The 23,619-nt window shown below is 41.4% G+C and overlaps 1 protein-coding gene across 19 annotated transcripts in view; it reads right to left on the reverse strand.

Annotated features, from left to right (window-relative positions):
* Nucleotides 1–23,619, reverse strand: part of Atp2c1 (ATPase secretory pathway Ca2+ transporting 1) — a 120,639-nt gene that overhangs the window by 81,422 nt on the left and 15,598 nt on the right. For 2 of the 19 annotated variants that reach the window (XM_076576960.1, XM_076576954.1), the window contains exons 1-2: nt 12,259–12,398; nt 11,302–11,487 (exon numbers count right to left, since the gene is read on the reverse strand). The exons of 1 other annotated variant lie outside the window; for it this stretch is intronic. In XM_076576960.1, coding sequence (XP_076433075.1) covers nt 11,302–11,307 — 6 coding nt within the window. In that variant the 5' untranslated portion in view covers nt 11,308–11,487; nt 12,259–12,398. Of the gene's footprint in view, nt 1–11,301; nt 11,488–11,679; nt 12,007–12,051; nt 12,437–12,515; nt 12,686–23,619 lie in introns of those variants that run through there. 16 more of the 19 variants (XM_076576962.1, XM_076576964.1, XM_076576966.1 and 13 more) reach the window with 16 other exon arrangements.

The raw sequence follows: 23,619 nt of genomic DNA on the forward strand, positions 1-23,619 counted from the left end.
AATACTTTAAAAAAAAAAAACCTCCAGTAAGGGCCTAATAAATAATTGTGAAATTAATTCTAACATAAGTACAGCTAAAGTATATATTCCTATCCAGTACCCAAAATATTTATAGGGAGATATAAAAAATTTATTCATGAACTCTTAACTAAAAAATAAATAACAAAAAAATTATGAAGTGGTTAGAGACCTGAACTACTCCAAAAATACTCGTGGTCGTAAGCACATGAAAAGATGCTGGGCATCATCAGTGATTGGGAAACACACCAAAACTAGAATGTACAACCACCTCATACCCCTGGGATGGCAATTTTAAAACAAAAGAGTAAAATGTAGGAGGATGTGAAGGAATTATTTTGACACCTGCACTGCCAGAAAGAATGCAAATGATCAAATACTGCTGCAGCTCCTCAACTAAACACAGTATTACCATATGGATCAGTAACCACAGATGCACCCAAAGGAAGGAAAACATACTTCATAAAAAAAATTATATATGAACATTCACAGCAGTATTACTTATAACTGTCACAAAGTAAATACAGATTAATGTCCATCAAATGATGAATGAGTAAATATGATATACCTATACCTTAGAATATCATTCAGCCACAAATAGAAATAAAGTACTAATACATACCAAAACATGGATAAATTGAAAGAAGCCAAACATAAAAAGTCACACTGTTTGATTACATTTACACAAAATGCACAAAATAGGAAAATCCAAACACAGAAACTAGATTAGTAGTTGCTAGGAGCTGGAGAAGGAAAGATCGGGAAGTGAATGCTAATAGGATAAAGGTTTCTTTGGGGAGGTAATGCAAAGGCTCTGCAATCAGACTAGAGAGGATGCTGCAAATGTGCTGAAGCACACTGAGTTACACTTCAAAACGGAATTGTGTGGCATATGGATTATATCTTTTTTAAAAAGTAAAGGTCAAGTTTTACGAAACAAATCATGATTTACTACAGCAACAGAGAATAAGCACTCAGCCGGGTGACTCTGGCTCTAGAACATCCAGAGCAAAGAAGATTCATCTGGGAAGCAACATCAAACACTGACAGTCATGGAACTCTGGCTGGTACAAATTCCCCAATGTGGAAGGAAGATGGAGAGGGAGAGCTGTAGCTAGGGAACCAAGCAAGCCAGCCCAGGGGAATGAAGGCTCCTTGTGCTCTACTCTAACTGCTACCGGGCGGGCACACAACGCAGCTCTGCCCAACTGTAAGCAAATCTAGTCTTTTTACAAGCAGCTCTCTACTATAAATAAATAGGAGAGAAATGTGGTCACCATTTACTTCAAATAGATTTTAAAATAATTAAAATCAAACAAGATGTGGACGGAGGCTAAAACAGAATACAACTGGAAGAAGTTGAACCTAATCTGCATTGCACATGGAAACCCAAGTAGGCAGGGAAGAAACCAAGCCAAGGATCTTCGGAAAAGAGAATTTGCCTACGTACTACAAAGCTAATGAAAAATAGTGTGTTCTACTTTAAAATGTATTTCCTGGACCAGGGAGATAGCTCAACAGATAAAGGCACTTGCCGCTCAAGCCTGGTGACCTGAGTTAAATCTCCAGAACCCACATAAAGATAAGGGAGCAAACTCCCCAAAGTTGTCATCTAGCTTTCACATATGTAACATGGCATGCACAACCAAATACTCACACATACATACTAATAACATTTTTAATGTATTTCTTATGAGGAAATGGTTGTGAATTAGGACTGAACAAATCAATCAATTACTGTGGATGAGACTTTTGAAAAAAGACATAAAAAGTAAAGTGTGGGGAGCAGAGGAAGTCTTGAATGAACAAATGAAGAGTGAATGAAGTTCTAGGTGAACAAGTATTGTTGATATGAGAATGGCCAAATCCAGATGCCTCAGACACATGGGAAATTGGCAAAGACACCCCCCCCACACACACCCCAGGTCAGGCTCAGTCCAAGTGCAAACGTTGGCAGTGAATGCAAACGCTAGCAACCACAGACTCCTCCTCCCAGATGTTTACATCCTGAGACTGCTCACCTATGGATACCAGTTAACGCACCACACCACACCCCCTCAGTGCTGTGCACAATTAATGCTGAGGTTCCAGGATGCTGCAAAGTTGGAGAAGCTCCATAAAGGCATACACGGCTACCTGACCCCAGCTTTTCTGTCTGTGTGTCTTTCCTTTCCTCATTATTTCACTGTCCCTACACAGATTTCCAGGCCCCAGCAGCACAGGATATAGTAGGAGAGAGAGGCTTCAACAAATATTAGACTAGAATAAACTCTGGTTCTACCAGTTGAAACAACCGTCAGTATTCACTCACAGAAATTATGTATAGTACAAGTGACAGATAAGGAAATAAAAACATGTAGATATGTTACTGTATGTGACCTGCTAACTCAATTCAACAAAACCTCAGGACCACTGACTGAGCTCACCCGCCACACATGTTAGTTTCTAGATACTGTTCTCCATATGCTCCCAGATCCTTTAGGAAAATGGTATGATTCCATAGTTGGTTCAAATAAACAACAAAACAACCAAGATGCACCTCCAACATCATGAGGCACCAGAAAGTACATTAGTGCTGTCAAAACAGAATGTATTATAGAAAAAACACAGGAATAATTTGATCAAAAAAACTATATTCCACATGGTGGCTCACAACCATCTATAACTGTAGTCTCATAGATCCAATGCCCTCTTTCTGGTGTGCAGATGTACATGCAGACAAAGCAGGTATATACATAAAATACATGCATGCATACATATATAAATCTTTTTTAAAAAGAGCCACAGGAATGAGAAAACTGGCAGTCGTTAAAAAACATCACACAAGTAACTATTCTCTCCAAGAAACAGTACAGATGGGAGAATTAGCCTAAGAAAATGCAGGGAAGCACAAAGAGCTCGCAGATGCAAAGTGCTTCCGCTCTAGAAGTGCTCATGACAAAGAGATCATTAACTGTTCTCTCACAAAGGTAAAAATAATATGTATTATGAACTGCAGACGGAAAACTGACTTTCAATGGAAAACAGCAGACACTATCTTAATGAAATGATCACCGTAACTTTACTGTCATAAGACATACTAATCATGAGTAATCAATCATCCAGTGAACTCAAAATCAAGAGACAAAAACAACTGACCATCACTCTTCAAGTGTCCAGCTCACATACAATGAGGAAGTAAAAGATCAGAAACATGAGAGATGGAAGGAGACAAGAACAATGACAACTAAACGGGAGGACGGGTCCTGAATTGGGCTAGAAAGGATAGTTTGTAATTGTGAGTTTCCTAGTTTTGATAATTACACCATGATGTATCCAGTGCAACCATGGAAAATTCAGGAAGCAGACACCTGGGAACCCTTTGGACTAGCACTGTACCATTTGTGTAAGTTAATGTTAACTAAACACAAAAAGTTGAAGCAATTTAGAAAAGCTCTTGACAATTAGATTTATATCCAACAGATAATCACACTTGAATTATACTGCTCTACGGAAAGAATCTAGCATTGTTTTTTAAATCAAGTTGCAAGATGGGCATTCATCATTAATACCAGTTTATAGGAATTACTAAAGATATCTGGTGGAGAGAAGGTGTGTCATGCTATCCATACCTTTTTCAAATCTGTAACTTATTTGTACCACCCCACATTCAGCACCTGAAGCCTCTGCCGCCACGCTCTCTCATCAACTGCACTAACCAATGTTAGAGTCCCATCGTATTTTCCTGCAATATTTCTATACAATATTCACTTCGTGAAGCAATTAACTGGTGGCCTTAACTTGCAGGCAATTGCAAACCAAACCCTTATGAAACCAGCCATCATCGTGATACCCTTCCGCTTGCTGGCCAAGTGTGTAGTTAGAGATGCAATGAGGAGCTACTAAGTCCTTAAAAGTAGTTTACCAGCAGATACAACTGATTACCATCAAAGCTACTAAGTCCTTAAAAGTAGTTTACCAGCAGATACAACTGATTATCATCAAAAGCAGTCAACTCTGAGCACCACAGTTTTAGTTGAAGGAAGATGTTTTTGCTTACATTAAATGCATAGTATCTTCTGACCTCAAAGAATGTCAACTGGAATCTTTGTAAATGGGTAAAAGGGAGAAAGTATTACAAACCCTGGTAGTCTGGCATATTCACAAAGAAATAGTTTAGAAGGGCTGGGGAATGGCTCAGTGGGTAGAGTCCCTGATAGACTAGCATCCCCAGCACCCCTCTAAAAAGCCAGGTGAGGCTGAGCACATCTATAACCCTAGTGCTGGGGCTGCGGCAGACAGGTAGAGATCCCAGGGGCTCACTGACCAGCCAGCCTAACAGAAGTGGCAAGTTCAGGTTCAGTGAAAGACCCCTTCTCAAAAATTCGGTGGAAAGCAAGAAGACGACATCCAACCTGAACTTCTAGCCTATATAAGCTCATGTGCGTACATACATACACATGCACACATACAAACAATCACACACACACACACAAAAAAAAAAAAAAAAGAAAGAAAGAAAAAGAAAAAAAAAATTTCTAATACTTCAGTCTTGACCTAAAAAAAAGTTCTGAAGCAACAGGTAATACCTGTAATGTATTTACAGTCTAAAAATAAGTAAGCAGAAGCTATGACATTTAATCATTAATTTCAGTATTTTTCTCTACTACTAAGTTATAAAATACTAAAATCCCAAACCAAAGCAGCAGCATACTTGATAAAACCAAAAGAAAAGCACTAATCTATAAAAGCTACTATAGGCTTCCTAGACACCCAACTTAGAACTCAAGACAAATACTAAAGCCTTTGAATTCTAAGCTAAAGTATCAATGGCCAAAATTCCCCTTTCCCTTAACGAAGTCATAGAAAATCTGCATTTGCTTTGTAGCTTTTGGGTGCTAGGCACCTGTGCACATGTGACCCTATAAACCCTGACAAGCCTAAGAGTAGTCACACCTCTTTACAAAGGGGGAAACCAAGGCTCAGAAGCGCTTTTCTTGCCTTTGGTTAGAGAAGTGTTTCTCAACAGGTACCACCATTTTGGGCTAAGTAATGCCTGGAAGGAGGAGGGATGAGGGATGCTAACTTGTGTACAGTACCATGTTCATCAGCATCCTCGGTGTCTACTCACCGGATGCCAGAAGCACTGCTGCAGCTGTGACTACCAATAACGTCTCCAGACACAGCCAAATGTTCTCTGGAGTGTGAAATTACCCCCAGATGAAAGAGCCAGAGTGAAAGCCAACTTTTTCATGCCATCAACAATACGTATGTGCCAGACCCTGCTCGAACAGAGTAAGAGACAACCTGAGGGTGTCTACCAAAAGAATACACTTTGAGCCTTGGTCTTCTAATGGAACTGATTTAAAACCTCTCTCCATACACATTAAAAAAAAAAAAAAAAACAACAAGAGAAGTCAGCAATAATCACATCTTTTTCTGGGGTGGAAAGGAAGCTGGAGTTCACACAGGATCACAGGTACTAGTTTCTAGTTTCACAAGGCAGGTATCAACTCTGGGTAATAGCAGCCCTCACAGCATCAAGAAAAAGACATAGAAGAGATTAGTTTACACGCCTTTACAAAATGCACCACATGCTATTTCTGGCACTCACGGCATGAGAGGCTTTGCCTCCTCTGAGGAAACGTAGCAATGACACTCCATAGAACAAGGAGGGTCTGACTCCCAAGAAAGCCTGAGACAAATACTTCTACTCCCACCTACGTAGAAACTCAGATGAAGTAAAGCAAATCATCTACTAAGGAAGCACTAACACAGGCAAGCAAAGACTTCTGGAGCCATTGCACACGAACAGGGGAGGGAGGGAGGGAGGGAGGGAGGGAGGGAGGGAGGGAGGGAGGGAGGGAGGGAGGGAGGGAGGGAGGGAGGGAGGGGGTCCATCATAACATGTATGAAGGAAATGACAATGTCAAAAGCCAAGTTTTAGGGGCTACAAGTGAAAGGTGACAGACAGGATGAGAGGAAATACAGACACATTTTAAGTTAACTTTGCCCTAAAACATTACTGCAGTGTTCCTTAGGAAAGTGTTATCCTTCCTGGTTGCCGACTGCTGGGGATCTGACCAGACCAGCCCAAAGGCAATGAGCTGTTGAAGACACCACAGGCAATGTTCAAAACCTTTCAATGTTACCTCTATTTTTCTGTAAAGGACTAAACATGAAACAGCAGAGCATCTATCGCAGCCTAATTCTACTCCAGTAAATACAAATACTTTTTGACAAGGATGCCACCAAGTCACTCTAAGTCCATCACATTAGATTAACTTCATGAATCCTAGAACAGGGACACACAACTTAAGGTCAGCACATTTACAAAGTGACCACCACATGTCAAAGCTAAAAGGTTTTACTTAAGCAATTATAATTAACAAGTACAGTACATAAGTCCAACTCCTAAATTCTCTAATACCTGTAGCAGGAAAAGAAAGCAAACAGAGACAAATCAGACGCCAGTTACAGCCACCCTGAGATAATGTTCCTGACCCCTGCCCAGATCACTGTCCAAACCACCAACCTTTTCACATTTCCAGCTTTTTCTAAATGCATCACAAGTTTAGCCCAACACCATCTGAGTAATTACTTATATACTAAAATGTATGCTCTTGTCAACAGCAACTTAAAGCCAGAAGACAAAGGATACAGTAACAAATGCATAAAAATTAGTGAATATAAACCCCAGCCATTAAAATTTATAAAGAAATGTATCAACGTAGCCTAAAATGTTAGAGAAATTATTTCTTGTGTGAAATTATGGTACTAGCCTGAGCACTCGCTAACCAGTTTTACTTCCTTTTACCAACATTTGTCCTTAGGAAAAGCAGAAAGAGCCTTGTCACAATGATTCCTGAAAATATTATATAAGACTATTTTTTAACAAGGGAAATTCAGGACTCTCTTGAACTAATCATAAGCTATCTTTAAAATATTACCTGTAACAAAGGTGCAATTTAAAATCACCCTAACTTACTTTACCAGCAAGACAAGGTATTCCTGCCACCTTTAAAACAAAATTCACCCTTGTAAACATTCTGATTAAGTAAGATCACCAAAGAGTACCAGCTTTGGGATTCACGAGTGTGTCCTCCAGACAACTATTTTGTTTCATAATGTTTCAATTAACAGAGCTAGATTCTGATGACATTAAATGGTCAGAATAGTAAGGCAAACCAGAGCTCAGGAGATGTTTTACTTCATAGAGTACCTATTTCACAAGCATAAGAACACACATGAATCCTAAGAGAAATTAAGTATTTAGGATTCAACTATCAAAGACTTGCTAGTCTGTTGAGATGGCTCAGTGGGTAAAGACTCTTGCCAACAAGCCTGACAACCTAAATTTAATCTACAGAATCCACATGATGGAAATAACCAACTCCCAAGTTGTCCTATAACCTGCACACACATGCTGTAGCCCATGTACACAATATACACACATACACACATGTCAAAAAAATTTCTAAAGGCTACTGAGTCTAATAGCTTACAAACTCTGCAATAGTCTCTGCTCTTTAAAAAAATGCTTTAGACACTCTTGATTTCAGGCCTTTTTCAAGTACCAAATAAGAATATCTTAGAGACAATAGTGCAAATAAAATAAACTACATTTTTCACAGCTAGAGACTAAGATACTTTTAAAAACTGGAATAAAACTAAAGTGGTTTCTTTTCCTTCTGTTCTTTCCATCGTAGAGTCCCTTCAGCTGTCCTAACAAAGTACTTTCTTGAGACATTCCAAAACAATTAACCATTTGAAATTGAGTGATAAACTATTTTAACAAGTATAAATACAAACAACATCAAAAGATAGGGAGTTGTTTTCTAGCTAGATGTAGCATTTCCTGAAATCCTGAAGATTACTACATTTTTAAGAGTGAAAGACACATTTAAACAGTATTATGAGACATTAAACAGCCAGCTCTTTAGAAAAGGCCAAATTTGTTACAAAGACTAAAGCAGTTAACAGGAAGAAAAAAAATTATCCACAAAACCCTCTAGCTTCTCTAATAAGTCATCCTTTAAACTATCAACAACTTTTAAATAAAAAAGCTGTATATGTGTCGATCTCAGATTACTAAGTGAGAGTTATCTTGTAATAAGCATACTAAAAGGAGTTTCATGGGATTTGGACAAAAATCCCAACAACTGGTCTAGGACTAATCCTTGAAATTCCAGGAAATAAATTAAGGCTTCAAATGCTGCTACTGACTGGTAGGAAGTATTCATGCAGCATCCAGGACACTATGGCTAAAAATAGGTCAAGCTTTCCTGACAAAGTTTAAGTGGGCCCTGGGAAAAAAAGTCTAGAAGAATCAAAATCTCGTGCCAAAGAAAACACCTCTACAATTGAAGTTTACAGTAAATGGATAAAGCCATTTCCTCCCAGGATTTAACCCCTGTAAACATGCCAATGCTCTAGACAGCCACTATCAGATAACCTACACAGTTCACACCTAACAGTGCCACTTATCTGCCCTCCTACTGGAAAACTATCTAGACAACAGCAGCAAGCCTTAATCACTCATTAAAGCCGTGTCAACCCATCCTCTGCCTTCACTTACCATACTCCTCCAATGATGCCAATATCCCATTCATAGACGATTAAACTTAGAAGCTGAGAAAGCTCAGAAGCACGGTGTCAGATTTGGGGGTTGGGGGGACCTTATCTCCCTCCTACTACAGAAAATTCCTTAAACCCACCCCACACTGAACTACTACTAACTTCATTCTGAGCAGTTTGGCCACTACTACTCCCAGTTCCAACAATGAACTGTCATGACATTAATGCCAGGTGGCATAAATAGTATGCATCAAACAGTGAACTAGGCTATTTACAATTAACATTTATTGAGTATCTATTGTATGCCAGATGCTGTTTTGAGCACCTACAACAACCTCATTAAGGTAGCTACCATTACCCTTATTTTTATAGATGAAGAAACCAGAGCACAAAAAGCTTTAATAATCTACACAAAGGCAAATAATGTGGAGATGCAGTAGTCACAGTGAGATGCCTAGTTCTACAAGCCATGCTCTTAAATTCCAGGATTTCCCTCTCACAAGAGGACCGTCTGCAGTGTTTCTCACTCATCATTTCAACTTTGTGAGCTGCATATTTTCTTTTTCTTTTTTTCTTTTTTTTAATTGGTTTTTCGAGACAGGGTTTCTCTGTGTAGTTTTGGTGCCTGTCCTGGATCTCGCTCTATAGACCAGGCTGGCCTCAAACTCACAGAGATCCACCTGGCTCTGCCTCCCGAGTGCTGGGATTAAAGGCGTGTGCCACCGCCACACAGCGAGCTGCATATTTTCAATCCCAATTTATAGATGAAACTCAGCAAGATGAAATGTTTTACCTAAAGCCATACAGTTTTGCATTAGGGCAAGAATTTATTATTTTGGATCCTCACTTCTGAACTGTTAATAATCAGGTCAGAAGACGGTACAAACTATAAAATGAAAAGAAATACAAACCTATTTTAAGATAGTCAATTGCTTTTGAAGATTCTAGGCTGTCTATAAGTTTTTCCAAAAAATATTTAAATAGGAAAAAAACATTAGCGTCCTAAGAGAGCAACAAAAATAGTCTCTTGATGGTCAAAAATGATGTGGCAGAAAAACCCTCAAGTTTTAAGACATTATAATCTTTTACTATGAAGCCACATCATTCTTGGGTGGCCATAAAATACAGACACACTCCTACCCAACAACCACCCCCTTCTACCTCAGCAGATGAATGCTAGCTTCATTACTCACGCTTATGCCTAAGACACCAAGAAAGAAAACCAACAGCCAAGTACCCACCTACTTCAGGCTACCCTCCTAAATCTGGTAACACTCTGAAAATAGCTCACAGATGTACAATAACTTGGAGATTTTACTTCCAGAGATTTCTAAATAGAAACCCGTACATAAGGCCCTTAATATTATCTTGGGAAAAACAAATCTGCCTTTCTTCAATCTATAAAAGAGGGAAGGGGCTTGGAAAAACAAATTTCCATACCACCAGAAAAAAAACACAACTGCTTTCTTCAAAACCCAATTAGCATTAAGTCCTCCGCAGTTCCACGCTTCGGTATGTCAGGAAATGCCTTCCACCAATTACTCCGCTAGAATGCAACTGGGCAAGCCCATGCCTCTCATCACTTTTCCTACACATGCCACAGTTCTCCAATAGCACAACGGATTACCGACCGCATCCACCAGAAACACCTATCCTAAAATTTCAAGTCCTACTTAGCCAGTCAAGCTTACATCCTCAACAGTGGAAAAACACATCAGCTTAGCTGCGGCTCCTGTGTACCAGACAAAGATTTTAAAACCAAAAGATTCAAGGGAGGAAAGAAAGGGGGGGGGGGGGGGGGAAGCAATCATTTGTCCACTATCTTTTCTAGCATCTTGCAGCCTCGTCAAAAGAAGAAGGGTTGAAAAAAAGAGAAAAATGATCACACACAAGCCAGAAGTCATCCAAACAATAAACATGGCTGGTTCAAGAGGGAAGAAAAATCATTTATTCAGTTATTCAATAATTTTTAAAACATCAGTGCTATATTCAATAATTGTTAAAACATTAGGGCTATATACAAAAAGCATTATTTTAATGAGGCCAAACTAGTTGAGTAATATGTAACAACTGAATGTGTCCAAACATAATGTGTAATAGGAACAAACAGGTTCCACCGTCAGCTTCCTAGAGATGTTTTGAAATAGGGAGGAACTTGAAGAAGGGAAACTGTCTCGGAAGATTTCATTAAACTCAAGGGTTTGTTTGTTTTTTTGGATTTTTTTCCCCTGTGAATTTGGAAAAAAAAAAAGTGCTTTTTTCCAAAGTTAGAATTTATTTTAAAAATCTTCTGTGTAATTGACTTCAGTCGCACATCTTTAACAAAGCTTACTATGCAAATCTACAGAGATACGATCCATTGCCTTCTCTTCCCATCTCCACTTCCCATCCGCTGATTCCTTTCAAAGAGCTATAAGGACGTGCACAGATGCTATCGCAAATGCAAACTTCCGTTCCAGTCCCTATACTAAAGAAAATAATAATTTCCCAGAAAAGCAGAATCAAGCTGTCACCCGCAGAACCTTAATCCCCTCAATGCCCATGTTGCCAAAATAAAAGCTTCATGCCCTTAGGGAGGCAATCCTCAGACATTTCACATGCAAGGGGGGGGGGAATCAATTAAAAATAATCATGAAAATAAAAAGGTGGAAAAAGACAGACAACTTAAAAAGCAAACCACCACACCCTCAACTCTGCGTTGCAAACCCTCCTGCCAGGGGCCTTTACCTTCATTTTCCATCGAAACTGCACTCGGGTTGATGGCTACAAAGTCTTTAGTGTCAGCCACGGCCACACTGGGAATAGAGAGGAGAGGAGGAGGACAAGGAAGAGAAGACCCCGGAATCCCAGGCTGTCACCCCCGCTCCCGGCCACGCGTCCCACGGCTGCTCCCACCACCCCTAGCAGCAGCATCTGCAAGAGAAACCAGGAGAAGCGGAGCTGACGAGAGGGGAGAGGAGCAGGGCGACCCCCGCCCAGCCGCCACCTCCCCAGCCCACCCCCTGCGCCGCCCGCAGCGCCAGCGCCTCGCACCAGCCGGGCGGCGCCCGAGAGGCGCCCCTACCGGCGAGCAGCATTCCCCCGGACGCCCCCTTCCCTCCGGACCTGGAAGTTTCTGGAAATAGGGGCAGGAGTGGATACCCGGAATCCTCCCCGACACCCCAGACGTCCCCCCCATCTCCAGGCTGCGAGGACTCACTCGCGGGGCTGCGGGGGCGCCCCACGCGCCTCGGGCGAACCGGCGCTGCTGGCGGCGCGGCGGCCGCGCGTCTAGGGGAGAACCGGAGATGGAGCAGGACAGCGGCGGGGAGGGGAGAGGAGGAGCGGCGAGGGGGCCCCCGTCAAGCTCGGCCCGTCGGCTCGGCGCGTCTCCGCGCACAGCCGAGCAGCTCTGCTCCCGCCTCCGCCTCCTGCGCTCCGCCCCTCCCCGCCGCCCGCCCGCCCGGCGCGCCCTGCACTACCCGGCCCGCCGCCCACCGAGCTTTGTCGCTACCACTTCCGCCGGGAGAGGCGCGCGCGCAGGCGCACTCCGGCTCTCTGCGCGGGTGAGCGGAAGTGCAGTGAGCCCGAGCCTGCGGGCCGCAATGGACGTTGTCCGGCGATGGAGAGGCTTTGTAGGACTGCGCTCAGGGCCCGCGGCCCCTCACGAACTCTTGGAATGGTGTCTGCCCGCTTTCTACACACCCGCCGGGTGCAAGGGGCGGGAGCATGCCCGTCCCCTTCCTCGGCCACACGTTCCCTCGAGGCGGCCGCGGGATCGAGGCATAGGGCCAGACGCAGTCATGGCCGTGTCCCTGAGTCGCCTGGGCACTCTATACACAGCCCTGGAAGTCTCTCCCGTCCCGCGGCCGTCACAATCTCCCCGGACGACACAGACAGAAGCTGGTGTTTCTGTCAGCGTCCCCCCACCCCCAACGCGCCGTACCCTCCCTTGCAAACACCTGCTCTGGCTGCTTCTCTGGTCTTGCGAGGGTCACTTATTATGGAGCCAGTTTCCAAACTTCTGCCCTGGTCAGGAGTGTGTCCAAAGCCCGTGTGTCATGAAAGGGCAGGGTTCCTTCCCAGCGACAGCTCGAGGAAGGACTCCTGACCTTTTTCACTGAGTGTATGCAACCAGAATAGCTAGAATAGCAACTCGCCCTCCATCGAAGCTGAAAAACCGGTATGGCCTCGGCCGCTAGCGTTTTCCAAGTCAGCCTTTCACTTAGCACCTCACACAAGCCACTAGTAAGTGATTTTTGATGAATAATTGCTAAGCTTGGTGAGCTCAGGTAGCAATTGAGCCAATCTTTCACCTATATCCACTAGAGGGCAGAACTACACCTATGGCCAGTTCCTGAGCATCCTCCAAAGACACCTCCCACCCCCAGTCTGCTCCAAAGAAAAAGCCCCTACATGTTACAGGTATTTTTCTTCCATCAATAAATAACTATTACAAAGTTACTCTTTTATATCAGGGCCTGTAACATGCTTCCTACCACACGTTCAATATAATGAACCAAGTTGTCTGTCTTCCTGTGTTAGGTACCTGGGAAGTTAAGCTAAATTTAGGATCAGAAATTCTGAACAGCTTTGAGGTCGACACACACACTTTCTTTTTGAAAAATGACCAGGCATGGTGGTTTATGCAACTCTTAGGAGGCAGAAGGAGAGGATGGCCACAAGTTCGAGGCCAGGATAATCTAGAAATCTATAATAATACTTATTATCTCCACTTTGGTTTGTATGCTTAATTATGTTTGTATGACCAGTGGCATAAGTTTGTGGTTTCTATATAATAAATTTGCCGTCTTATGCTTAGTTTTAAAATCAGTTTGTAACAGTTAATAGTACTTACAGAACCTTAATGCTACAACAATCATCATTTAAAAAACAATATTTGTAAGGTAGATTACATGATATAAACACTTAAATTCATATATAGACTTATGGAAAAAGTAATCTCATAGTTGTGCTGTTTTTTGTTTTTTTTTTTGTCAACTTGACACATCTGGTAGGATGGAACTTCAACCAAGAAAATGTTTCCATCAGGATGCCCTATAGGCAAGTCTGTGGGACATTTTCTTAATTGATTGATGTGGGAGTGCCTGGATCACTATGGGAGTGCCACCCATGGGCAGATCGTCCTGGGTTGTATAAAATGGCAAGCTGAGTGAGCCAAGAAAAGCAGCCAGTAAGCAGTGTTCCTCCGTGGGCTCTGCTTCAGTTTCTGCCTCCAGGTTCCTGCCTTGGCTTCCCTCAGTGATGGACTGTGATTGGGAAGTGTAAGCCAAATAAACCCTTCCCTCCCCGAGTTGCTTTTGGTCGTTGTCTTATAAAGGCAATAGAAAAGCAAATCAGGGCATATGTATTGTTAGATATTGGACTAATTAACTGAAACTGTGAATGTGTGTGTTGCTTGATGGAACATAGGGTTGCATGCACTGCTGTGCAAGTACCTTCGCACCGAGCTACATGTACATACCCAGACCTAAAACATTCCATCCAAAGCAAGTTTTTCAGCATTTCCGATTGTGCCCTGAACATTCTACTAATACTGAATCCAAAGTTAGCCCCCAAATAGTTACAGACAGTACCTTACACTAAAGTTTTACTGAATTGTGAAAATCTTTATCCTGCTGCTAAGAAAAAAAAAATGGTTAAGGCCAATACTGCCAAAGAATTGTTATATTTTTCAGTCTTTAATTCACTGCCAGTCATCTCAAATGCTTAGACCTGGAGACAGCCAAGAGCCTTGAAATAATTGGTTCAACTTTTTAGATTATCCTTGAGTTTCATCCATATGTCCACTCTGCACCAGATCAATACCCCCTCATCAGCCAACATCAGTAACATCAACTTCTACTTCCTATGATTGAAAGTTAGCATTTATTATGTATATACATATAATTTATATATTAAAACTTTAATTAATACTATTAAAGCCAGAGCAGCAGGTCACAGATTTCAGAAATGCTGTCTTCTCTCATTTCCCGCTCAGAACATGCTGGACCCTTCTGTGAGGTGCTGAATAGCCATCCACCTCAGCATGTGAGAAAGGGACTAAAATGCATGCACATATATAAATACTCTTTTTCCCTTTATATAACAAACTTGTTGGAAGGGACTGAAGAAGCAAGTGAAGATAATATATAAAGTACAAGCATTGCCAAGGTGTAAGCTCATTATGTGAAAAAAAAAAAAACAAGTAGACTAGCTATAATGAGACTGATGGTCATGAAATATAATGTGTCCAAGTTTCCTTGCAGTCAACTGTCACAGAATATTTCTTTAACTGTGTAAAGGCATGTTACATTTGTTTATGCTGCATTTGTTTAACTATGTAAAGATGTGGTGCTGTTTTACCTTGCCTGTCTAAGGCACCTGATTGGTCTAATAAAAAGGCTGAATGGCCAATAGCTAGGCAGAGGAGGGATAGGCAGGGCTGGCGGGCAGAGAGAATACGGAGGAAGAATAAGTAGGCTGGAGAGAGAAGAGAAGTAGAGAGAGGAGAGGAGAGAGCAAGGAAGAAAGAAAAAGAGATGCCTGGAGCCTGGCAGGCAGGCCGTTGTCAGCCAGACATAAAGTAGGACATACAGAACAAAAGAAAGGTAAAAGGCCCTAAGGCAAAACATAGATGAAGAGAAACAGGTTAAATTAAGTTATAAGAGCCAGTGGGACAAGCATAAGATAAGGCTGAGCATTCATAATTAATAATAAATCTCTGTGTCATGATTTGGGAGCTGGTTGGCAGCCAAAAGAAAGCCTGCTACAGTCAACCCCCTAAAGTTCCCTGAGAAATCAGCCTCCTAAATTTTGAATTTGACTCCTTTTGTTTTGAATATTTAACCTACAAAATTAAATGCATCTTGTGCAAAAAGTAATTTGAGGAGCTGAGGATGTTCCTCAGTGGTGAGGTACGTTGGTTCAAACTTAAGCACCACCAAGAAAGAAAGAAAGAAAGAAAGAAAGAAAGAAAGAAAGAAAGAAAGAAAGAAAGAAAGAAAGAAAGAAAGAAAGAAAGAAAGAAAGAGGGAGAGAGGGGGGGAGGGAGGGAGGGAGAAAGGGAGAGAGAAAGAAAAAGAGAGAGAGAGAAAGAAAGAAAGAAAGAAAGAAAGAAAGAAAGAAAGAAAGAAAGAAAGAAAGAAAGAAAGAAAGAGAGAAAGAAAGAGAGAAAGAAAGAAAGAAAGGTGAGATGAGAAAGAAAAGTGGTCACATGAGAGATAAGGGGAGAATTGTGAGGCTTCTTTTCTTGGGGAAATATTACAGTTGGGGAAAAGTGGGAAAGAATGGTCATGAAGTTCCAATTTTATCCATACTGTGCCTTATTCTACACAGGATATGAGCCACCTTGTTTTTAATGTTAAATTATAATAAAATTTGAACATTTAAAAATACATGAAGACAAAACATATTTTGTAAGTTAGCCTAGTCCAACTAATCTTTTTACCCAGTAAAGGAAAGACATGCAAAGTGTCAAGTATGACAGCTGCCATTTTTATAAATCCAGATGATAAAGGAATATGGATTTTAAAACTAAAACTTAAGAAAATTTACTTTTAAATCTTCTTTCAAGCCGGGCGTTGGTGGTGCACGCCTTTAATCCCAGCACTCGGGAGGCAGAGCCAGGCCTCTGTGAGTTCGAGGCCAGCCTGGGCTACCAAGTGAGCTCCAGGAAAGGAGCAAAGATACACAGAGAAACCCTGTCTCGAAAAACCAAAAAAAAAAAAAAAAAAAAAAAAATCTTCTTTCAATTAATGTCTTATATTAAACTTTTAACATCATCTGAACTAAAGCATCAAATTTTAATAGTTCACCTACTTCCTAGATAAAGTGGGCAAAGATAAGTGCCCTGAAGTTCACTATCCCATACAGCTGGTCTAAAGAAAATTGCTCAGCATTTTTATGTATATGTATGTATGCTCGTGAGGTAGGGGTGTGTGTGTGTGTGTGTGTGTGTGTGTGTGTGTGTGTGTGTGTGTGTGTGTGTGTGTGTGTAGAAGCTAACTTTGGATGCCATCCTTGGAAACACCCTTCACCTTCTTTGAGACAGGTCTATAATTGGTCCAGGGACACCCAGGTATCCTCCTGTCTCTGCCTCCCTAGTGCTGGAATTAAAGCACATGCCCCCGTGCTCAGCTGGAGATGGGACTCAGTTTTCACACTTGCAAGACAAGCATATAACTGACAGCTGTCTTCCCGGACTCTCAAAGTTGAACATGTTTCTAAAAGATATGAGGACACAACCCTTTTTCTAAGTACTCCAACTATACAATGAAGGGCATGTGAAGTGTCAAGTCTGAGAAAAATTGGGTCACTGCAAAGAATGTCATATGAAATCAGTGTCTAGCAGCTGCCTGCCAGGATTACTGTAAATCTGCTTGATTCCATGTTTTTGCAGTGCTACAGTATAAGTTGAAAGCAAGAAATAAAAGGTTGAAGGGATCAAATACAAGTTACCTGTGTTTGGTTAGTTTAATTGCACACAGGTCCCTAAGTACTAGGCAAATATTTTATCTCCCACAAAATTCCATAGCCTCATGAACATTTAATGTCATTCAAAAAGTGAAACATTTGATGAGCTTGAGAAGACACTAGGTATTTGTGTGTGTGTGTGTGTTGTTTTTCAAGACCGGGTTTCTCTGAGCCTGTCCTGGAATTCGCTTTGTAGACCAGGCTGGCCTCGAACTCACAGAGATCTGCCTGCCTCTGCTTCCCAATTGCTGGAATTAAAGGCGTGTGCCACCACTGCCCGGCTTAATCTTCATTTTTAAAGTCTGTGTTGAGTATGACTTCCCATTCTACAGATCTAAACCTACAGTATTAGTTGGAATTGTTACTATATTGCCAGTCTTCTGGGTTGGATATGAAGATGCCAAGGGTGTACAGTTGAAGATAAGAAAAGAAAAAGAAAAGCAAGATGAATGTGAGTAGCCACCCAGGAGTCAACCAAAACCTCATTATTTCCATGTAAAATAGACATACAGTATGCCAAGTTGTGTAAGCCTGAAGATTTGTTGTGAAATGTAAGTGCAACCACTTAAGAAGATACCATCCTGAGAACTGGTGAAGTAGCTCACTGGTAGGCCTGAGCAACAAGCCCTAGCTCAATCCCTAGCCCCCAAAAAAGGAGAAGATGAAAAGAAATACCATTCTATCTCATTTTCAAACTTGCATAATTCATCTCTGTGCCTAAAACATTTGATATATGAATTTGTTGAATAAATGCTAATATAAAAGATTGTCATTGTATGTATTTTTTGTGGAATAAAGAAAAGTAATCTCACCTTGGACTTGGCTACTGAGCTTTGCTGTAGAGCAACAGATGAGGTGAGGGAAGAATGTAAGGTTTTCAGGTTGTAACAATGTAACATTCTTCTCCAAAGCAAAACAGATAAGTGGGACTACTTGATCCAAGCAGGAGTAAGTCCTGAACAGTATCAAGCACTGCCCAAAACAGAGAAGATTGCTGGAGATTTTGAATCCAGGGAACCACTTGAAATCAGAAGCTATCAGTGCTGAGGTGCACACTTCCTTGTGCATGGAAATTTCTGCTACCCCCGTGCTTTGGGTTTTGATGGCATCCATGTCAATGCCTGATAAACACCAGCGGAAATTGGAGCCATTGTCTCTGGGATCAAGGAATATACTCTTCATTCCTGGACAAGACAGTGGTGAGGAGGCTGTTCAGGAGCAACAGGCCACCAGGCATGATGGCACACACCTTTAAGAGGCAGGTCGATCTCCGCGAGTTTGAGGCCAGCCTAATCTACGAAGCTAAGTTCCAGGAAGCCAGGGCTGTTACACAGAGAAACCCTGTCTCAGAAAAATAAATAAATAAAAATAATAAAAAATTAAACAAGCAACAGACCTTAGAGGAGCTGAATAGCCACTGGTGAATATCTTCTAGTTGGAGATTTGCTGGTAGCTTTTTTTGTGGGATATTTATACACTGTGTGAAGGTGTATTGCTGTGATTGGTGTAATAAAAAGCTGAATGGCCAATGGCTAGGCAGGAGGTATAGGCAGGATTTCCAGGGAGAAAGGAAGAGAAGGAGGAATCTAGGTGCACAGGAGATGCCAGGAGACATGGAGAGGAAATGGGAAGTGCAGGACGGAAGAGAGGTAATGCCACGTGATAGAATGTAGATGAATATAAATGGATTAATTTAAGTTATAAGAGCTAGTTAGGAACAAGTCTAAACTATAGGTTGAGCTTTCATAATTAGCAAGAAGTCTCCATGTCATTATTTGTAAGCTGGAGGCCCAAAGAAATATCTGGGTATAGCTTGGTTGTCATAAATGAGAGTTTGGCATTATGTCTGCAGGCCAGTTCAGATGCTTTCTTGTTTTCATATAGGAAACAAGTCAGTCTCTTTACCCTGCTACACTCTGGTCTGGGAGAGCTTTGGGAAAGGTTGCATTTCCTCATCCTTCAAAATGGCACACTTTATACTTGGAAGTTTCCTACTCCAATTAAAAGTCAGTGTATGGTTTTGTTTTGTTTTTTTTTTTCTCTGCCTGAACTTGCCCTGTGTCCTTCCATGCCCCCTACAGAAGTCATTTCTCTCTACTGTGTTTCCTATTGTGAAAATAAATGAAAAAAGGGGTCATTATGATAATAAAGTGGAGGGGGAGATACTCAGGACAGAAAATAGCCCAAGGCTTATGAGAATTCTGACGTTTAGTCCAAATCAGTCATGCAAGCAGACTATTACAGACAGTAAGCATGCTACACAAAATATGGACTCCATATCAAAAAGATGGTCTACAAGACAGTTGATTTAGAAGGAGGCTTTGCAATTTGGCAATGTGGCTCAGGAGAAACACAAATTCAAAATTGGCAGGGAAGAGTTTTGAGCAGCGCAAGCAAATAATGTTAAGACCTTTAGGCAAGAAAGTTCTTCACTACAAATAAAAATGATATGGAAAACCAGAAGCCTTTACAATATGTCTTCAAGTAACTTTATCTTTGGTTTTTGGTTATAAGAGGCAATACCTGAACATACTCTATTAGAAGCTATTAAAAAAAATAATTGAATGTTACCAAATATCCTCTGTTAGGAAGAAATGGGGAGTTGCGGGTGGCGGGGTAGTAGAGATGTTTCTACAGTCTGGGAACAAGCTGAAGTAAAAATCTGGGACTTCATCTGGCCCCATTTCAGACAGCCAGACACAAAACTTTTCAACCACTGGGGTTATTGGTGTTGTAAGTGGAAGTGTTCCTATCTAAAAGAGTCTCACACACTAGAAATGGCATCATGCCCTTTGGAGGGTAGGGAGTAAGGAGATCTCAGTGCTGTATTCCAAGTGGTAAAGTATGTAGCACATGAAGATTATGAGTGACCCTCAAATGCCCACGCCCTTCCAGGTCTCTCCGTGCACCCCTGCTCCCAGCAGCATCAGTGATACCGGCAGCACTGGCACTACCTGTGAATTCTGCAGAAATGCACGCTCTCAGGTCTTCCTGGGATCAACTGAAAGCCTCAGGGTGGACTGAATAAGATTTCCTAATGATGTGAATACTTGTGAGTGCTACAACCACCTTAGTGTGCCTCTTCCCACACATCTCCAGTGACAAGAGAACAGCAAGGGTGCAGAGCAGTGACGGGAAGAAGCCAGGTGTCTTAATGTGTGGCTGAGCCAACAACCAACCTGGGTCTCCTGTAATACGAGATAATACATTACGTTTGCTGCTGCTTGTGACTAAAAGCATCCAAATTGGTAGATTAAATGAGAAAAAACAATTTCGACAAAAAGGTTAAGATTTAGTCTGTTACTCCTACAAAAATTTAAGGTGTTTAATGTAGCACGGCCTGTGGCACAAACAAATGACAACGTGTCATGCCAGTCATTTAAAATGTTTGAGGCACTGTGGGTGGGAGGCTACAGAGTAAGATGCAAGGAAGACTAAAGCGAGGGTATGTTCTTTCAGGCCCGTACTAGCAAGTAAAGCAAGAACTTGACTCTTGACATCACGGTTTCTATAGACAAGTTTTTCTTAATTCTAACTAGGCATGTTTTAAAATCATACAATTTTGCCTCCTTCTTGAAAAAAAAAAAAGGTGATATTTAGGCGTTTTGTTTCTTATGTAGCTGTGTGCCCTGGCACCTTTTTCTTTTTTCCTTCCAGACTGAGGCTCAAACTCCGGGCTTCATACACTCTAAGCAAGCATTTCAATACTACACTGAACCCCTAGCCCATGTTGTTGGGTTCTTTTTTTCTTTCTTTTCTTTTTTCTTTTTTTTTTCTTTTTTTTTCTTTTTTGGTTTTTCGAGACAGGGTTTCTCTGTGTAGCTTTGTGCCTTTTCCTGGAACTCACTTGGTAGTCCAGGCTGGCCTGGAACTCACAGAGAACCGCCTGGCTCTGCCTCCCGAGTGCTGGGATTAAAGGCGTGCGCCACCACCGCCTGGCCTTTCTTTCTTTCTTTTTCTTTTCTTAACTAGTAACTATAATGGCAGATCCTACAACCGAATTGAAAAATGAAATTTAGTATATACCTTCTTGTTGCCTCACATAATCTTTCTTCAAACAAACTTAAAGATAGCTAACTGTGTAGGATTCGTACATCAACTAGTTTTTATTAACTAATTTAGAGCAGGTGAAAACTGAAGTGTGATCCTAATTAGTCTTATCAATAAAAACCAAAAGTTGAAGATCAGGTGATAACCTGAAAGATCAGAGAAGGCTAGAGACATCTCACCTCTCTGACTCCTCAGACAGAAACAGGGGCCTGAGAGCCTGTCTCCACCCACCTTGTAATCCTGTCTCCACCCCCTGATTGTGCGGGATGAAAGGTGTGAGCCACCACCGCCCATCCTGTTAACTAGTTGCTAGCTTCACCCTCGGATCTCCAGGCAAGCTTTATTGGTCAGAACACAAACATAATATCACACAACAGAAAACCTACAGTACTTGGGGTATTTAGAAAGCCTACATATGCCAGGCGATGGTGGCGCATGCTTTTTATTTTTTATTTTGGTTTTTAGAGACAGGGTTTCTCCATGTAGTTTTGGTGCCTATCCTGGATCTCACTCTGTAGACCAGGCTGGCCTTAAACTCACAGCTTTTAATCCCAGTACTCAGGAGGTAGAGGCAGGCAGATCTCTGTTTGTTCGAAGCCAGCCTGGTCTACAGAGGTAGTTCCAGGAGAGCCAGGGCTACACAAAGAAACAGTCTCAAAGAAAAAGAAAGAAAGAAAGAAAGAAAGAAAGAAAGAAAGAAAGAAAGAAAGAAAGAAAGAAAGAAAGAAAGAAAGAAAGAAAGAAAGAAAGAAAAAAAGAGAGAGAGAGAGAGAGAGGGAGGGAGGGAGGGAGGGAGGGAGGGAGGGAGGGAGGGAGGGAGGAAGGAAGGAAGGAAGGAAGGAAGGAAGGAAGGAAGGAAGGAAGGAAGGAAGGAAGAAGAGAAAGCCTACATGCATTGTTTATTGTTCTATCGTGTAAATGATCAATCTAGGTTTTGTTTGTTTAACAGGAAGGAGTACTTCGGATGAATCTCATACATGCAAAGCAGATACTTTACCACTGAGCTCTCCAAATTTGACTCATTTACATCATGGAAAATTACAAATGTGCTAGGAAGGTAAAAATGCCAACATTGCACATTTTGATTAAAGCATTTAATTTAAGGAAAATAAAAATCAATTTTCACTGAACAACCCAACTTGTTTATTGCTTTTCAGGAGAGACAAAGCAATTCTCTGAGGTGATTAGACTCAGTCATCACAACCCTGTGAGGCAAACAGCTCCATTGCTGCTGAGAGCTGATTAAAGCTGTGGCCCACACAGGTGAAGCTCCTCGAACGAGGTTTTCTTCCTGCCCAAAGTGAAAGTCGGATGTCCGTCTTCGATTTCCTGCACATCTCTTCAGTGTGCTGCTACCCAACTTATTGAATTTCCCCTCAGCTCACTGTCTTGTTTTACTCATGTCTTGCCTTATTCATTTCATTATGGACTCAGACAACCTTGAGAGGAACTAATTCCTGAAGCTAGGCCATTTGTCCTGGACCTCCCTTGATGACAGCAAAGACTGTATTATTTAATTATATAGCCATTGTCTTTCTTGGTTGTTCTCGGTTATTGTCTCCAATCTACTTGCTTGTTTGTATTTAACCTTCAAATGCCATTACTGAGGAATTCATGCTCCAAACAGAAGCTCTTCAGATATCCCTTGGGTTTGTCTTCTCAGAGTTGGAAAGGGCTGCTAAAAATGAGAGTGTAATCTTAGGAATAAATAAGCAGAGATAAGTATTTTAGAGAGATTGATTATTCAGTGGGTAATTGAGACATGTTCATTAACATGCTCAATAGAAAAAAATCAGCAAAATACATATTAAACATATGTCTAGGATCTAAAAGCCACTCAGCAGTATCAGGAATACTGATTTCATCTTTCCAGCTAAATTGATGTTCTGAGTCTTTAACATCCTATTTGCATATGAAGCAGAGTAGTAGAGGCAAGGGAAATTATTTTTTTAATATTTAGACTTCATGGTGTCTTTAGTTTGGATCATATAGAGGACAGGACAACTATTATATCCTTTTGATGTCCCATAATTTAAATCCACAACAAAAAGTCTCAGTTGCCCTATCAGTTTAATCAGTAAACATCTATAAAAGAAAGAAGTAGATATGAATATGTATGTTAGAGGCTTGGAGCAAAGAAATTGCCTAATCATTTCTTGCATTAGTAAGTATTATGTAATGCTAGGCATGGGACTGCTGTAGTTGAAAATGGTCAATTAAGAACTTTTCAAGCTGTAAGTCCTCATTACTGCTCCCCTGACATTAACAAATGACACTACATCTTCCTAAGCGGAACCCAGGCTGTTCTTGTGAAGGCATGGCAACCCCTATCAGCTCTGATTCTAAGAAATATGCATCATCAAGTGACCTCCATCAGTAGTTCCCAAAGTGGGATCCCTGCCACCTGGGAACTTGTTAGAAAGGCAAATTCTTGGGCTTCATCCAGCCCTACTGAATTAGTAACTCTGGAGGTGAAGTCCAGTAATCTATGTTTTAATTAGTCCCCCGAGTGATTCCAGTGCATGCCTGGGTTTGAGCACT

Source organism: Peromyscus maniculatus, chromosome 7, assembly GCF_049852395.1.
Source record: "Peromyscus maniculatus bairdii isolate BWxNUB_F1_BW_parent chromosome 7, HU_Pman_BW_mat_3.1, whole genome shotgun sequence".
NCBI classification, from domain to species: Eukaryota; Metazoa; Chordata; class Mammalia; order Rodentia; family Cricetidae; genus Peromyscus; species Peromyscus maniculatus.